The sequence below is a fragment of the Oncorhynchus mykiss genome, chromosome 10, assembly GCF_013265735.2.
Source record: "Oncorhynchus mykiss isolate Arlee chromosome 10, USDA_OmykA_1.1, whole genome shotgun sequence".
NCBI classification, from domain to species: Eukaryota; Metazoa; Chordata; class Actinopteri; order Salmoniformes; family Salmonidae; genus Oncorhynchus; species Oncorhynchus mykiss.
The window spans coordinates 70,750,000-70,768,146 of record NC_048574.1 but is presented as its reverse complement, the minus strand read 5'-3'; the positions used below and the strand labels follow the sequence as shown (position 1 = coordinate 70,768,146).

Sequence of the window (18,147 nt, the reverse complement as noted above, 5' to 3'; positions counted from 1 at the left end):
CTAATTTCCGTTTCTACAGATGGTGCTACACAGATGAAAATGGCTATTTCCATCATGCTGACCCTTACCATTGTGCATGGTGCCAGTGTGACGACTGTCCTATTTGCAGTAATGAAACTTGTGATAAAAAATTATTTGTTTCATTTTCTGTTCCAGATTGACTGTTTTGAAGAAACTGAGTTTCTTGAGAGGGGGTATGTGAGAGAAATTATGTATTTACTAGATTTGTTTTATATTAATAGTTTAATTATACACTTAACAAATAGTAAAATACATTTATGTTTAACTAATGGAGTGTTTTTATGGTCTCCACTCTAGCTCCCTGCAGCTAGTCTGGGTGTATGGTCACTAGAGATAGCTTGAGCTGACAACTGATTTCAGCCTGCATTCCATAGACAAGATGTGGTGGGTGTAACCGACATTGAGAGCCTGGAGGAGTGGAACCAAACCCTCATTGTGTTTAATCATCCTTGCATCTGGAGGACTAAGCCAGGTTGGGGAATAACCACAAGAGAACCCAAGGTGGCTTATGATTTTTAGTGTCAGATATAAGAACCATGATTCCTCTGCTAACTGGGCTCTCAACGAATCACCTACGGGTCAGTCATTGACCAGCCTCATTATTGCAGAGCACTCACATGGTTCTCTTGTGTGTGGTGTGACCTGCTCCTGTATTCATATGTTTGAATAAAGTAATATCCTGATTGGCGATTGACCTTGTCTCTCCTCATTACTGATTAGAATTTCCACGACAGTACCCCTGGGGGTTCTTGGCTCATACATGGGAAGACCCATAAGAAAATAGGCCTAAAGGTGAAATTCACACGAAGGTGGTACTTCAGGTGTACTCCACACAGAGCTAAATGTGATTGGAGTACAGTAAGCAAAAAAACTTTTGGGAACCAGTGCTCTAATTTACGCTTTGGCTGCTGTGAACTTGAACTCCAAGTCCTTGGTGAAAGAGAAGCGGACCTCAGCAGGGAGATCAGAAGCACTGTCACATTTCTTTATTTGGGGTAGACCCTCGGCATATATACTCCAGCTGAAGGGAACAGACATGGTAAATCAAGATGGGATACACAGCCTGTCATTCACTATTACACAACACACTATCATACCAGACCTGGGTTGATTATTTTTTAAGTGCAAACCCCGCCCACCTGCTACTCCAGGCAGGCTAAACTAAATGGTCTAAGTATGTGAAAGATTTACAATGGTATTTGAACCCAGGCCTAAACCATTCAAGGGAGGGGGCTTATATAAAAATGATGTCGTTAAGCAGACACACTTATCCGGAGCAATTAGGGTTAAGTGCCTTGCTCAAGTGCATTTCAACAGATTTTTCAGCTTGTCTGCTCAGGGATCCAAACCAGCAATCTTTCGGTTACTGGCTCAGCACTCTTAACCGCTAGGCCAGCTGGCACTTTTATTACAATTGCACATCAATATATCTGTGTGTAAGTTATGTTTTTATTTGGATGTTGTTTAAAGTTGTTACTGTATTTTTACAAATTAATAATGTTTCCACAAATCTCACAGGTACACCTCACAGCGACTCTGCAGCTCCTTCTTTCTCTCCTCTATGGCCTCTGGGCAGGTCTCATTGAATATCAGCTTACCTTATGTACAAAAGACCAGAAATATTGATCATTTTCATGTTTTTATGTATTGGTCAACATCTTAAGAAATCCACTGTGTATATTGACCATTATTCCATAAATATGGCTCCTAAAACACACACTTCAAAATAAACTATAACTACCCAGACTATTTGCAATGAACCCCTCTTTATTCTTATTAATACATTCACATACGCTGCTGCTATTCTCTGGTCCTTATCTGTGCACTTTACCCTTCATCTAAGTAGTGTAACCTCAATTACCTCGACTAACCTGTACATTGACTCGGTACTGGTATCTCTTGTATATAGCCTCGTTATTGTTTTTGTGTTACTTAGTCTAGTTTATTTAGCAGATATTTACTTCATTTTCTTTAAATCGGCATTGTTGGTTAAGGACTTGTAAGTAAGCATTTCACAGTCTACACTGGTTGTATTCGGCACGTGACAAATAAAATTTGATTTGAAACTACAAATTTCATTCAGCTAGCTGACCTTTAGCTATGTGTCATAGGCACAGCAGTTCTACCCCAAACTAAACCTACACAATGATCTATACTGTAAACCAACATACTGACCAGTGGCCTCTCTGAACACCAGACGCTCATAGCCTGAGATCCAGTGGTAACAGGGGAAGTTGGCCGTGTCTCCTTCTGGTGTGGTCACCACTACTTTAGAGCTGAACCAGTCATCGTTGAGGAAGCAGAATGGGAGGTACGGCTCTGATTCCAGCACCACAAACTCCAGAGGGCCCAGGGAGGAGTGATTGAGCACGGTGTGTTCTATCACCTACAGAGAAATAGATTAAATGTTATAATGATCCTGCAAACAAACGTAAACACTGTTCAATGTGCCGGCAAGCAGCATTTCTCCAGTAAACACTGTTCAATGTGCCGGCAAGCAGCATTTCTCCAGTAAACACTGTTCAATGTGCCGGCAAGCAGCATTTCTCCAGTAAACACTGTTCAGTGTGCCGGCAAGCAGCATTTCTCCAGTAAACACTGTTCAATGTGCCGGCAAGCAGCATTTCTCCAGTAAACACTGTTCAGTGTGCCGGCAAGCAGCATTTCTCCAGTAAACACTGTTCAGTGTGCTGGCAAGCAGCATTTCTCCAGTAAACACTGTTCAGTGTGCCGGCAAGCAGCATTTCTCCAGTAAACACTGTTCAATGTGCCGGCAAGCAGCATTTCTCCAGTAAACACTGTTCAATGTGCCGGCAAGCAGCATTTCTCCAGTAAACACTGTTCAATGTGCCGGCAAGCAGCATTTCTCCAGTAAACACTGTTCAGTGCGCCGGCAAGCAGCATTTCTCCAGTAAACACTGTTCAATGTGCCGGCAAGCAGCATTTCTCCAGTAAACACTGTTCAATGTGCCGGCAAGCAGCATTTCTCCAGTAAACACTGTTCAGTGTGTACTTCACCGTGATGATTCTACAAGACAAATAATTCTACACACAGCAAGACACCATATTAGACACACTGCGTTACAACTTGAGCCAACTCAAGATGATCAACTGCAACTAAATGTTTGCCACAGTAAATAGGTTGTTCCACAAAAAGTCCCTTTGATATCTTAAGTAGAAATTGTGCACCAATATTGCATTTTAAAAGCCTGTTATATTTAATGAAGTGCCCTTTAATTATAGACCCCCTTTTAAAAATGAGTGAAGACTTTCTAAAGTGCTGTTCCTCATTTTAAAATCAACTCTGTTAAGCGAACTGAACTCTCATTTTAATACTGTAACTCTTCCTTAATATAAAAAATAAATTTTTAAAAGAAACATTGAACATCTATAAGTCAAATCATAGTGTCTAAGCAGGTGAGCTTGTTTTCTCTTTTTGGCCTTTTTCTGATGTTTTGTGGTAGAAAGCTGTGGGGGTCAAGCATAACACATAGATAGGCTAGACATGTAAAAAACAAACAACAACAATAAAACACGTGAAGCTTGCATTCAATTACCCTGCTCTGTTGCACAAAACAAGCTTCGATTCCTTCTGTCATGAGGGGATGTATGGCTAATTTCAGATGAAATGGTCAACCCTGTTACTTAGACGCTTAACTATAGTCATTTTGTTATGAACATGTACTCTTTAGAAAGTTAAAATTAATAAAATTAGAATTAGGTGCATTATTATTCATTTCATTTGTTGGAACAGCCCAACTATTGGTAGTCTTTTACAAGATGAAAATGTTGCTTCATGTATCTACCATACAACATGTTTAAAATGAAAACATAAATTACAATGTAATTATTGTACATCCAAGGTTGAACTCTAAAAAGTACTGTCAAGCAGCCTCCTGTGTCCTGTTCATAAGGAACTATCACATTAAACTATCACATTAAAATCCACAGAGAGTACAACAGAATTCAATTGACCAAGTATCATGCTTTCCTTACCTTGGTGCGTAGTATCAGATCAAGTGTGCTCTGGATAAACATCCCTGGCTTCTAAACTCTATATATTCATGGGCCTATGGGAGTTGCTACAGCTGACTCACAACCAGTTCTGTAGAAATTAGAATGCACCGAGGGGAGAACATTTTCTAAACCTGATTCACACATCTGCTGAAACTGGAACTAAAATAAAGTCAGTGACAGAGCATTCAGAAAGTATTCAGACCCCTCCACTTCTTCCACATGTTGTTATGTTACAGCCTTATTCTAAAATGGTTTAAATCAAAAATCATCAATCTACACACAATACCCCATAACAACAAAGCGAAAACAGGTTTAGACATTTTTGCAAGTATTAAAAAAACAAAAAACATAAATCCGTTATTGATATAAGTATTTGCTATGAGACTTGAAATTGAGCTCAGGTTTACCCTTTTTCCAATGATAATCCTTGAGATGTCTACAACTTGATTGGAGTCCATCTGTTGTAAATTCAATTGATTGGACATGATTTGGAAAGGCACAATACACACACACATCTATATAAGGTCTCAAATATGGCAGTGCATGTCAGAGCAAAAACCAAGCCATGAGGTCGAAGAAATAGTTGTCCGTACAGCTCCGAGACAGGATTGTGACAAGGAACAGATCTGGGGAAGGGTACCAACACATTTCTGCAGCTTTGAGAGTTCCCAAGAACAGTGGCCCCCATCATTAAAATCAAATTGTATTTGTTACATGCACCGAACAGGTGTAGACCTTACAGTGAAATGCTTACAACCCATGGCTCACCTTTTAAAGTTGTGCACACAACGAGGAATGACGAGAGAGAGAGATGGGGAAGAGGAGATCGTTTAGACTGAGATGAACACACATGGCTTCACCTTTCTTGTGCAACTGTCAAATAGAGACTACCAGAAGTCTCAGGTCATCGCTAGTGGGACGCATTTTTCAGCCAGAGGCGTATGGCAAGATTTGTTTTTGTTTTCTGTTGGAAATGGGAAAGTATGACATGTCAGGAAGGTCAGCATTGGGGTTAAGAGGTCACAATTTTTGGTACCTGAGCAGTCAGTCCTGTGTTTACTGAGGACATGCCCAGACCTATTTACTGAATAATGAGAATACTTGAGGGGAATGCTGCTTATCATGCCAGTGGCACACAGCAGGATTTCACCACTCTGGTGAGGGAACTCCGTTTTGGACTTTTCAGCTACTGACAGTTAGCACCTACAGTAATCATTACACGGAGGAGTAGTTTGTTTATTCTCCTCTCTTTATCCTATGCATTCTTCATGGTATGGAGGGCAGACAAAGTGCTTGTATACTTCAGAGGATTTATTCTGACACCTTCCAACAGTTTGCAACATATGAGAGGATGTTTACAAGGAAAAACAGAGGAGGAAATGTGTTTCACTTCCACCATCTTATATACGCTGCTTGTAGAAAACAAAAAACCCATTTGTCAATCCTCCTGAGAGATCTGGAGATTTCACGATACACAGCAGATTGTATTTGTTCAGCTTGCTGTAGACCAGAAACCCTGAAATATGTAATCCCCTAAAACCTTAAAACCAAACCACGTGCAGGTGTCTTGGTTAATGCTCTCCAGTGGACCATTCTGGAGGAGAGTGTTTTCGCCCGATCGACCACTTCCTAGTCTCTTTGAATGAATGGCTCAGATTCTCATTTAGAGGTTTTCAGTGGCGGTGAATGACAGAGCCTTTGGTTGGTCTGGAGAGGCAGGTCCATTGATGCCCATAGTGATTTATGAATGATGAAGTGCAGGGCCAGCCACAATCAGCGGTACAAAACACTGTTCTTAATAGAAAAGCATTTCAAATCAAACTTTGTCACATGCGCCGAATACAACAAGTGTAGACTTTACTGTGAAAGTATTACTTACAAGCCCTTAACCAACAATGCAGTTCAAGAAGAGTTAAGAAAATATTTAGTAGACTAAAATAAAAATTATAATTAAAAGTAACACAATAAGAATAACCGTAACGAGGCTATATACAGGGGGCACCAGTACCGGGTCAGTGTGCGGGGGTACAGGCTAGTTGAGGTAATATGTAGGTGTGAGTGAAGTGACTTGTCATAGATAACAAACAAACAACAAGTTGCAGCAGTGTACAAAAGGGAGGGGGGGGGGGGTCAATGTAAATTGTCCAGGTGGCAATTTCATTAATTGTTCAGCAGCCTTATGGTTTGGGGGTTGAAGCTGTTGAGGAGCCTTTTGGACCTAGACTTGGCGCTCCGGTAACGCTTGCCGTGTGATAGCAGAGAGAACGGTCTATAACTTGGGTAACTGGAGTCTGACAATTTTATGGGCTTTCCTCTGACACCACCTATTATATAGGTCCTGGATGGCAGGAAGCTTGGCCCCAGTGATGTACTGGGCCGTTCACACTACCCTCTGTAGTGCCTAACGGTCAGATGCTGAGCAGTTGCCATACCAGGCGGTGATGCTACTGGTCAGAATGCTCTTGATGATGCAGCTGTATAACCTTTTGAGGATCTGGGGACCCATTCAAAATCTTTTCAGTCTCCTGAGGGGGAATAGGTTTTGTGACAGTCTTGTGACTGTCTTGGTGTGTTTGGACCATGTTAGTTTGTTGGTGATGTGGACGCCAAGGAACTTGAAGCTCTCAACCTGCTCCGCTACAGCCCAGTCAATGAGAATGGAGGCGTTCTCAGTTCTACCTTTTCCTGGAGTCCATAATCCTCTCCTTCGTCTTGATCACGTTGAGTTAGTGGTGGTTGTCCTTGCACCAAACCTATAGGCTGTCTCATTATTGTTGGTGATCAGGCCTACCACTGTTGTGTCATCAGCAAACTTAATGATGGTGCTGGAGTCCTGCCTGCCCGTGCAGTGAAGAGGTAGTACAGGAAGGGACTGAGAACGCACCCCTGAGGGGCCCCCATGTTGAGGATCAGCATGGCGTAATGTGTTGTTACCTACCCGCACCACCTGGGGGGGGGGGCATCAGGAAGTCCAGGATCCAGTTGCTGAGGGAGGTGTTTAGTCCCAGGGTCCTTAGCTTAGTGATAAACTTTGAGGGCACTATGGTGTTGAACGCTGAGCTGTAGTCAATGAATAGCATTCTCACATAGGTGTTCCTTTTGTCCATGTGGGAAAGGGCAGTGTGGAGTGCAATAGATATTGCGTCATCTGTGGATCTGTTAGTGCAGTATGCAAATTGGAGTGGGTCTAGGGTTTCTGAGATAATGGTGTTGATGTGAGCCATGACCAGCCTTTCAAAGCATTTCATGGCTACAGACATGAGTGCTACAGGTCGGTAGTCATTTAGGCAGGTTACCTACATGTTCTTGGGCACAGGGACTATGGTGGTCTGCTTGAAACATGTTGGTATTGCAGACTCAGACAGGGAGAGGTTGAAAATGTCAGGAAGACACTTGCCAGTTGGTCAGCGCATGCTCGGAGTACACATCCTGGTAATCCATCTGCCCAGCGGCCTTGTGAATGTTAACATGTTTGAAGGTCTTACTCACATTGGCTGCGGAGAGCTGATGGAACAGCTGATGCTCTCATGCATGTTTCGGTGTCACTGGCAAGCTCTAAGCTGTGCTTCCCTTTGTAGTCTGTAGTAGTTTGCAAGCCCTGCCACATCCGATGAGCGTCGGGAACCGGTGTAGTACGATTTGATCTTAGTCCTAGATTGACTCTTTGCCTGTTTGATGGTTCGTCGCAGGGCATAGCGAGATTTCTTATAAGCTTCCGGGTTCCACTCCTTGAAAGCAGCAGCTCTACCCTTTAGCTCAGTAGGAATGTTGCGTGTAATCCATGGATTCTGGTGTGGGTATGTATATACAGTCACTGTGGGGACGACGACCTCGATGCACTTATTGATAAAGCCAGTGACTGATGTGGTGTACTTCTCAATGCCATCGGAAGAATCCCGGAACATATTCCAGTCTGTGCTAGGAAAACTTTCCTGTAGTTTAGCATCTGCTTCAGCTGACCACTTTTTTGCTTGTAAGCAGGAATCAGGAGGATGGAGTTATGGTCAGATTTGTCAAATGGAGGGCGAGGGAGAGCTATGTGCACCTCTGTGTGTTGAGTAAAGGCTGTCTAGATTTGTTTCCCTCTCATTGCACATTTAACATGCTGATAGAAATAAGTTTGCATACATTAAAGTGTCTGGCCACTAGGAGCGCAGCCTCTGGATGAGCGTTTTTCGAGTGTGGGTTTAGTGCCAGCCTCGGTCTGTGGTGGTATGTAGACAGCTAAGAAAAATACAGATGAAAACTCTCTTGGTAGATAGTGTGGTCTACAGCTTATCATGAGATACTCTACCTCAGGCGAGCATAACCTTGAGACTTCCTTAAATATCGTGCACCAGCTATTGTTTACAAATATGCATAGGCCCCCGCCCCGTGTCTTATCAGAGGCTGCTGTTCTGTCCTGCCGATAGAGTGAATAACCTGCCATCTGTATGTTCTTAATGTCGTCGTTCAGCCACTACTCGATGAAACATAAGATATTACAGTTTTTAATGTCCTGTTGGTAGGATATAGGTGCTCTCAGTTCGTCCAATTTATTTTCCAGCGAATCACTGGGATCTGGGCCTGGTCGGGTGTCTGTTGTATATGCATGGTGTCCGACTCATTGAAGAAGAACTCCTCGTCCAATTTGAGATGAGTAATCCCAGTTCTGATGTCCAGAAGCTCTTTTCGGTTATAAGAGACGGTAGCAGCAACATTATGTACAGAACAGTTCCGAACAACACAAAAAAACGAAAAGAATTGCATGGTTGGTTAAGAGCCGATAAGACTCTTATGGTTGTTGCTGAGTATCATTAGTAACAATGGTTAGTGCAGGCAACAGACGAAGGTATAGCCTATTGTTGTACACTGTTCTCCCTATTATAATTCTATGTACAAATGTTTACCAACATTACCATGGGTTGACGAACTGAATGTGGTAATTTTCTGAATGAATCAAACCAGCATTTTCTTTCTTTCGTTAAAACCTCTTATGGCTGCTATCCCGTTAACGGGATCGATATGACAACAGCCAGTGGAAGTGCAGGGCGCCAAATTCAAAACAACAGAAATCTCATAATTAAAATTCCTCAAACATACATGTATCTTATACCGTTTTAAAGGTAATATTGTTGTTAATCACACCACAGTGTCCGATTTCAAATAGGCTTTACAGCGAAAGCACCACAAATGATTATGCTAGGTCACCACCAACTCACAGAAAAACTCAGCCATTTTTCCAGCCAAAGAGAGGAGTCACAAAAAGCACAAATAGAAATCAAATGAATCACTAACCTTTGATGATCTTAATTAGATGACACTCATAGGACTTCATGTTACACAATACATGTATGTTTTGTTTGATAAAGTTCATATTTATATAAAAAAATCTGAGTTTACATTGGCGCGTTACGTTCACTAGTTCCAAAAGCATCCAGTGATTTTGCATAGCCACATCAATTCAACAGAAATACTCATCATAATTGTAGATGAAAATACAAGTTATGCACATGGAATTATAGATATACCTCTCCTTAATGCAACCGCTGTGTCAGATTTCAAAAAAACTTTACAGAAATAATAAAAACCATGCAATAATCTGAGATTGCGCTCAGAATTTTTTTTTATCCGCCATGTTGGAGTCAACAGAAATCAGAAATAACATTATAAATATTCCCTTACCTTTGATGATCTTCATCAGAATGCACTCCCAGGAATCCTAGTTCCACAATAAATGCTTGATTTGTTCGATAATGTCCAATATTCATGTCCAAGTAGCTACTTTTGTTCGGGCTTAAGTATACAAATCCAAACGCTCGTTCAGGTCCAATTACAGGTCTTAGAAACATTTCAAGCTAAGTATAGAATCAATCTTTAGGATGTTTTTATCATAAATCTTCAATAACGTTCCAACCAGAGAATTGCTTTGTCTGTAGAGAAACCATGGAACGCAGGTCGCTATCATGTGAATTGCGCATGACCAGGCCTTGGCTCTCTGCCAGACACCTGGCTCATTCAGCTCCCATTCAGCCCCACAACACAGTAGAAGCCTCATTCAAGATTCTAAAGACGGTTGACATCTAGTGGAAGCCCTAGGATGTGCAACTTCATCCATATCCCACTGTGAATTCAATAGTGGCCGGGTTGAAAATCGACCAACCTCAGATTTCTCACTTCCTGTTTGGATTTCTTCTCAGGTTTTTGCCTGCCATATGAGTTCTGTTATACTCACAGACATCATTCAAACAGTTTTAGAGTGTTTATATCCAATACTAATAATACACTGCTCCAAAAAATAAAGGGAACACTTAAACAACACAATGTAACTCCAAGTCAATCACACTTCTGTGAAATCAAACTGTCCACTTAGGAAGCAACACTGATTGACAATAAATGTAACATGCTGTTGTTCAAATGGAATAGACAACAGGTGGAAATTATAGGCAATTAGCAAGACACCCCCAATAAAGGAGTGGTTCTGCAGGTGGTGAGCACAGACCACTTCTCAGTTCCTATGTTTCCTGGCTGATGTTTTGGTCACTTTTGAATGCTGGCGGTGCTTTCACTCTAGTGGTAGCATGAGACTGAGTCTACAACCCACACAAGTGGCTCAGGTAGTGCAGCTCATCCAGGATGGCACATCAATGCGAGCTGTGGCAAGAGGGTTTGCTGTGTTTGTCAGCGTAGTGTCCAGAGCATGGAGGCATCAGGAGACGTGGAGGAGGCCGTAGGAGGGCAACAACCCAGCAGCAGGACCGCTACCTCCGCCTTTGTGCAAGGAGGAGCAGGAGGAGCACTGTCAGAGCCCTGCAAAATGACCTCCAGCAGGCCACAAATGTGCATGTGTCTGCTCAAACGGTCAGAAACAGACTCCATGAGGGTGGTAATGAGGGCCCGACGTCCACAGGTGGGGGTTGTGCTTACAGCCCAAAACCATGCACGACGTTTGGCATTTGCCAGAGAACACCAAGATTGGCAAATTCGCCACTGGCGCCCTATGCTCTTCACAGATGAAAGCAGGTTCACACTGAGCACATGTGACAGACGTGACAGAGTCTGGAGACGCCGTGAAGAACGTTCTGCTGCCTGCAACATCCTCCAGAATGACCGGTTTGGCGGTGGGTCAGTCATGGTGTGGGGTGGCATTTCTTTGGGGGGCCTCCATGTGCTCGTCACAGGTAGCCTGACTGCCATTAGGTACCGATGATGAGATTCTCAGACCCCTTGTGAGACCATATGCTGGTGCGGTTGGCCCTGGGTTCCTCCTAATGCAAGACAATGCTAGACCTCATGTGGCTGGAGTGTGTCAGCAGTTCCTGCAAGATGAAGGCATTGATGCTATGGACCGCCCGTTCCCCAGACCTGATTCCAATTGAGCACATCTGGGACATCATGTCTCGCTCCATCCACCAACGCCACGTTGCACCACAGACTCTCCAGGAGTTGGCGGATGCTTTAGTCCAGGTCTGGGAGGAGATCCCTCAGGAGACCATCCACCACCTCATCAGGAGCATGCCCAGGCGTTGTAGGGAGGTCATACAGGCACGTGGAGACCACACACACTACTGAGCCTCATTTTGACTTGTTTTAAGGACATTACATCAAAGTTGGATCAGCCTGTAGTGTGGTTTTCCACTTTAATTTTGAGTGTGACTCCAAATCCAGACCTCCATGAGTTGATACATTTGATTTCCATTGATGATTTTTGTGTGATTTTGTTGTCAGCACATTGAACTATGTAAAGAAAAAAGTATTTAATAAGAATATTTCATTCATTCAGATCTAGGATGTGTTATTTTAGTGTTCCCTTTATTTTTTTTGAGCAGTGTAGTATGCATATATTAGCAACTGGGACTGAGGAACAGGCCGTTTACTCTGGGCACCTTTCATCCAAGCTACTCAATACTGCCCCTGCAGCGTTGACAAAATTCTAACTAAAAGGTACACCGTATTTAAAGAGATTGCTTAAAGTAAATGTACTCCCTGACTTCCTCAGGTCCCTCTGGGAGACTACCCTGAGGACTGCTTTCGACAGTTTACTGAGAAGAACCCACTGGAGAAGATCAAAGACCTCCTGAGGGAGTGGATGTCTCATTGTTTTAGTCTGGTTTCGTCAATTCACTTAGAGACCAATCAAATCAAATCAAGCATAGAGACCATGGATGGAAGTTCCACTAGACTAGACAGACACTATAGCCTACTTTACCAATCCATTTAACACATTGTTTTGTTAACCTTCATTCGCTTCCTCTGTAAATGCAGTCACAACCATGTGGTTGTTGCTGAGTATCACTAGTAACAATGCTTAGTGCAGGCAATGGTTAGTGCAGGCAACAGACAAGGGTATAGCCCACTATTGTACACTGTTCTCCCTATTATAATTCTATGTACAATCATTTTGCAGCATTACCATGGGTTGAAGAACTGAATATGACAGTTTTCATAATGAATCAAACCAGCGTTTTCTTTCGTAAAGGCACTCCAAACCTGTTTTTTATGATTCATAAATACTAACCATAAATAATCTACAAGCAAAGCCCTTTACGCAACAGCACAAGGGAAGTTTGAATACCAACTACTGAGAAGTGCATAGGAAAGGTGTGTGTAAGAAAGTAATATTTTCTATGTGGGAATAAGGAGCATAGCACATCACTAGATTGCATAAACATAAGTTCAACTATTTTTGGTGGACATCCAATCAAATTTGGTGTGTAGATTCAGTCGTTTCTTGTAAAATGGGATTCAGTGTGGGATTCACAGAGTACTGATGATCTATTCCAAGAAAAATATATTTTTATATGTAACTATTTGTCCTCTCAAAACAACTTCCAATGTTTCCTGTAGAAAAGAGTGTGAGTTTAATCTTATTTCTGTTAACAATTGTTTCAATGGAAGTGGATATAACATTGCAAAACTCACTAACAGATAAGAGAAGCAAGTTAACAATCCCTTATTCTTTAAAATACAGTACCAGTCAAAAGTTGACACAACTACTCATTCCAGGGTTTTCTTTATTTTTACTATTTTATACATTGTAGAATAATAGTGAAGACATCACAACTATGAAATGACACATATGGAATCATGTAGTAACCAAAAATGAGTTAAACATATCATAATATGTTATATTTGAGATTCTTCAAAGTTGCCTTGCCTTTGCCTTGACAGTAGCTTTGCACACGCTTGGCATTCTCTCAACCAGCTTCACCTGGAATGCTTTTACAACCGTCTTGAATTAGTTCCTACATATGCTGAGCACTTGTTGGCCACATTTCCTTCACTCTGCGGTCCAACTCATCCCAAACCTTCTCAATTGGGTTGAGGTCGGGTGATTGTGGAAGCCAGGTCATCTGATGCAGCACTCCATTACTCTCCTACTTGGTCAAATAGCCCTTACACAGCATGGAGGTGTGTTGGGTGATTGTTGTGTTAAAAAACAAATGATAGTCCCACTAAGAGCAAACCAGATGGGATGAGGTATCGCTGCAGAATGCTGTGGTAGCCATGCTGGTTAAGTGTGCCTTGAATTCTAAATAAATCACAGACAGTGTCACCAGCAAAGGACCCTCACACCATCACACCTCCTCCACCATGCATCACGGTGGGACCGACACATGCGGAGATCTTCCGTTCACCTACTCTGCATCTCACAGAGACACAGCGGTTGGAACCAAAAATCTCAAATTTGGACTCATCAGACCAAAGGACAGATTTCCACCGGTCTAATGTCCATTGCTCAGGTTTCTTGGCCCAAGCAAGTCTCTCCTTATTATTGGTGTCCTTTAGTAGTGATTTATTTGCAGCAATTTGACCATGAAGGCATGATTCACACAGTCTCCTCTGAACAGTCGATGTTGAGATGTGTCTGTTATTCTGTGAACTCTGCGAAGCATTTATTTGGGCTGCAATCTGAGGTGCAGTTAACTCTAATGAATTTATCCTCTGTTATTGAAATTTTCCGGATTGACTGACTTTCATGTCTGAAAGTAATGATGGACTGTCATTTCTCTTTGCTTATTTGAGCATAATATGGACTTGGTCTTTTACCAAATAGGGCTATATTCTGTATACCACCCCTACCTTGTCACAATATAACTAAATGGCTCAATCACATTAAGAAAAAAAAAACATTCCACAAATTAACTTTTAACAAAGCACATCTGTTAATTGAAATGCATTCCAGGTGACTACTTCATGAAGATGGTTGAGAGAAAGCCAAGAGTGTGCAAAGCTGTCATCAAGGCAAATGGTAGATACTTTGAAGAATCTGAAATATAAAATATATTTTGATTTTCTTAACACTTAACACTGTTTTTTTTTAATAGTTGTGATATCTTCACTATTATTCTACAAGGTAGAAAATAGTAAACATAAAGAAAAACTGCAATGAGTAGGTGTGTCAACTATTGACCAGAACTGTAGGTGTGGGAGTGTCAGGTCTAGGCATGAAACTCTGAGGAATAGAGTCCTTACACAAATATGTCTTTCTGAGGAACTCTGCCTCATCTCCATTGTCCCCACCTCTGGGGAGTAGAAGTGTTGTGATCACATCCTGTAGGTCTGGTTATCTGTTTGGAAGTTCACTTTTACAGGATTATATTGGTCAACAACTCATAGTTTGAATACCAACAGAACAAATGGTTTTAAAAGGTTCTCATGTCTCTTTTTGATGCTGTCCTGAGGTTTTCCATCTCTAATTGATCATTCATTTAAAAGTTTGCTTTTGCGTTGTATAATGGAATTAATTCATTTTACAATGTTATTAAATGCCTTTGATTTAACTTTCAGACCAATGTTTTATAGTCAACTATAACTCATAGCCTAATACTTTATTGCGCAATGCTAATTAACTTATGGAATGTACTAGACTTCGTTATTATACAAATGACATTGGTCTGACTATGGCTCCTGGTGAGGAATATATTGTTACAACCCTACAAACAAACTATTGCTTCCTTGACAAGATGTTGAGGGACATGCTGGCTTCACAAACATGACTGTGCAGGAATACGTTTATTTTCTCATCAAACAAAATCCAAGCACCTGATTTTTGGAGCTGGTGTTCACGTAATGCCTCTCTTTTTATGGAAAATCATATAAATCTTACAGGAAACTGGAATGCTATACATACTGTAGGTGAAAGTGTGGAGACGGGTCATTTTGAAATGCTTGTGCTTTCTGCTAACACAAGCATAAGTATTAGGAGGGCCATTCCAGGAATAGAGTTGACTTAGCCTCGTCTTTGAAATTCTAAGAAGATATTGTGCAATCAATTTTAAAAGCCTGTTATATTAAAAGAAGTGCATGTAGACCACATGGACATGTCTATGCATCAGATTTTTTTATGTGAATAAAGACATTTCTCCACACTTTCAACATCATTGTTCCTCATTTTAAGGTCAACCCTGTAACGTGAACTGAACTCTTGTTTTATTATGGTAAACAATTCCATTAGTATATATACACAGTTGAAGTCGGAAGTTTACGTACACTTAGGTTGGAGTCATTAAAACTCGTTTTTCAACCACTCCACAAATTTCTTGTTAAACAAACTATAGTTTTTGAAAGTCAGTTAGGACATCTACTTTGTGCATGACACAAGTCATCGTTTGAGTCAATTGGTGGTTTACCTGTGGATGTATTTCAAGGCCTACCTTCAAACTCAGTGCCTCTTTGCTTGATATCATGGGAAAATCAAAAGAAATCAGCCAAGACATCAGAAAAATAAATTGTAGACCTCCACAAGTCTGGTTCATCATTTGGAGCAATTTCCAAATGCCTGAAGGTACCACATTCATCTGTACAAACAATAGTACGCAAGTATAAACACCATGGGACCTAGCAGCTGTCATATCGCTCAGGAAGGAGACGTGTTCTGTCTCCTAGAGATGAATGTACTTTGGGATGAAAAGTGCAAATCAATCTCAGAACAACAGCAAAGGACCTTGTGAAGACGCTGGAGGAAACAGGTACAAATGTATCTATATCCACAGTAAAACGAGTCCTTTATCGACATAACCTGAAAGGCCCCTCAGCAAGGAAGAAGCCACTGCTCCAAAACTGCCATAAAAAAGGTTTGCAACTGCACATGGGGACAAAGATCGTACTTTTGGAGAAATGTCCTCTGGTCTGATGAAACAAAAATAGAACTGTTTGGCCATAATGACCATCGTGATGTTTGGAGGAAAAAGGGGGAGGCTTGCAAGCCGAAGAACACCATCCCAACCGTATAGCATGGGGGTGGCAGCATCATGTTGTGGTGGTGGCAGCATCATGTTGTGGGGGTGCTTTGCTGCAGGAGGGACTGGTGCACTTCACAAAATAGATGGCATCATGAGGTTGGAAAATGATGTGGATATATTGAAGCAACATCTCAAGACATTAGTCAGGAAGTTAAAGCTTGGTCACAAATGGGTCTTCCAAATGGACAATGACCCCAAGCATATTTCCAAAGTTGTGGCAAAATGGCTTAAGGACAACAAAGTCAAGGTATTGGAGTGGCCATCACAATGCCCTGACTTCAAACCTATAGAACATTTGTGGGCAGAGCTAAAAAAGCATGTGCGAGCAAGGAGGCCTAGAAACCTGACTCAGTTACACCAGCTCTGTCAGGAGAAATGGGCCAAAATTCACCCAACTTATTGTAGGAAGCTTGTGGAAGGCTACCCGAAACGTTTGACCCAAGTTAAACAATTTAAAGGCAATGCTACCAAATACGAATTGGGAGTATGTAAACTTCTGACCCACTGGGAATGTGATGAAAGAAGTAAAATCTGAAATAAATAATTATCTCTATTATTCTGACATTTCACATTCTTAATATAAAGTGGTGATCCTAACTGACCTAAGACAGGGCATTTTTACTAGGATTAAATGTCAGGAATTGTGAAAAACTGAGTTTAAATGTATTTGGCTAAGGTGTATGTAAACTTCCGACTTCAACTGTATTTATGTATGTGTATATGGGTATGTACTTGTATGTATGTATGAATATATATATATATTTACCCCAAAAATATATGGGGGATTGGAAATTATGCAGAAAATGATGTTGATGGAAGCAACAATCTTTCCGCAATATCAAGCTGATCCAGCCTTAGAAGAAAATAAAACCTTTCTTTGTTTTTTATACCTGAATTCATATAATTTTCTAATCATTTCATGCATGTATTTTTTTTACATTTAATACATGAGGGAGGTAGACAGGGCTTCAACAAAAATGACATGAGGCAAATATCACAATAAGACTGGAGATATAAAAAAATGATAAGCTTTTAATTTCAAGTGAGAGTCACACCTATTGTTCTCTCATATTATTCTGACACTTGTTTACTATTAATCAACATTTCAGTGTCACATCATTTAGTAGGAGAGATCATTTTCACCAGGAGTCCCTGTAGTCCGTAGTTATATGGCACCAGAAATGAATCTGTCAGAAAGACCATGTATTTATTAACATCCATTAACACATACAAATGTAATAACATCAACAAGTTCTTTGTCTGTGAGGGACACCATGTGGCGGTGTGTGTTGGTTTAACACAGTTAACACTTCTGATACAGCAATAACATTCTGACTGAACCCACAGTGTGATTTCCCTTTATCTGATTGAAGTGGGACATTAGTTTAGCAAAGCTCCAAAAATTGACATACTCAATACATTTTGTAGATTTTAGAATGTTTACAATTGCATGCCTCCAGAATCATTGGGTCGTGTTCATCAGGGCACGCAATGCGAAACGTTTTTAAGCGCAAAACAAAGGACAACAAAAATAAGGTAGTTCCTCAGTTTTCTTCCAATTAGTGCCTAATGAACTGGACCCTGGTCTAGGACTTTGGCTTATCTAAATGGCCACGCTGTTCTCCACCAAAGCAGGGTCCATGTAGGTGTATGGCACTGGTAGTCCAGAGTTCCTGGCCTTGACGGTCTCACTGAAGACCTTCAGCTCCGTCTGGAATTTCTGAATCATCCTGCAGGGTGGCATCTCGTTGAAGTGCTCCTCTGGGTACTGGCCAAGAGCCAACTGCATATGGAGAATAATTGAAGTTAGCAAAATATTGATAGTTATAATATTAACATTAAAAAGGACACTTAAATAGGATATTTTGTACCTAAATATAGTATT

The 18,147-nt window shown here is 41.2% G+C and overlaps 1 protein-coding gene across 4 annotated transcripts in view; it reads right to left on the bottom strand.

The window, feature by feature from the left end:
- Window positions 1-18,147, bottom strand: part of LOC110534564 (hydroperoxide isomerase ALOXE3) — an 80,641-nt gene that overhangs the window by 51,318 nt on the left and 11,176 nt on the right. For 2 of the 4 annotated variants that reach the window (XM_036933811.1, XM_036933812.1), the window contains exon 15: window positions 17,269-18,045. The exons of the other annotated variants lie outside the window; for them this stretch is intronic. In XM_036933811.1, coding sequence (XP_036789706.1) covers window positions 17,866-18,045 — 180 coding nt within the window. In that variant the 3' untranslated portion in view covers window positions 17,269-17,865. Of the gene's footprint in view, window positions 1-17,268; window positions 18,046-18,147 lie in introns of those variants that run through there. 4 annotated transcript variants of the gene reach the window in all.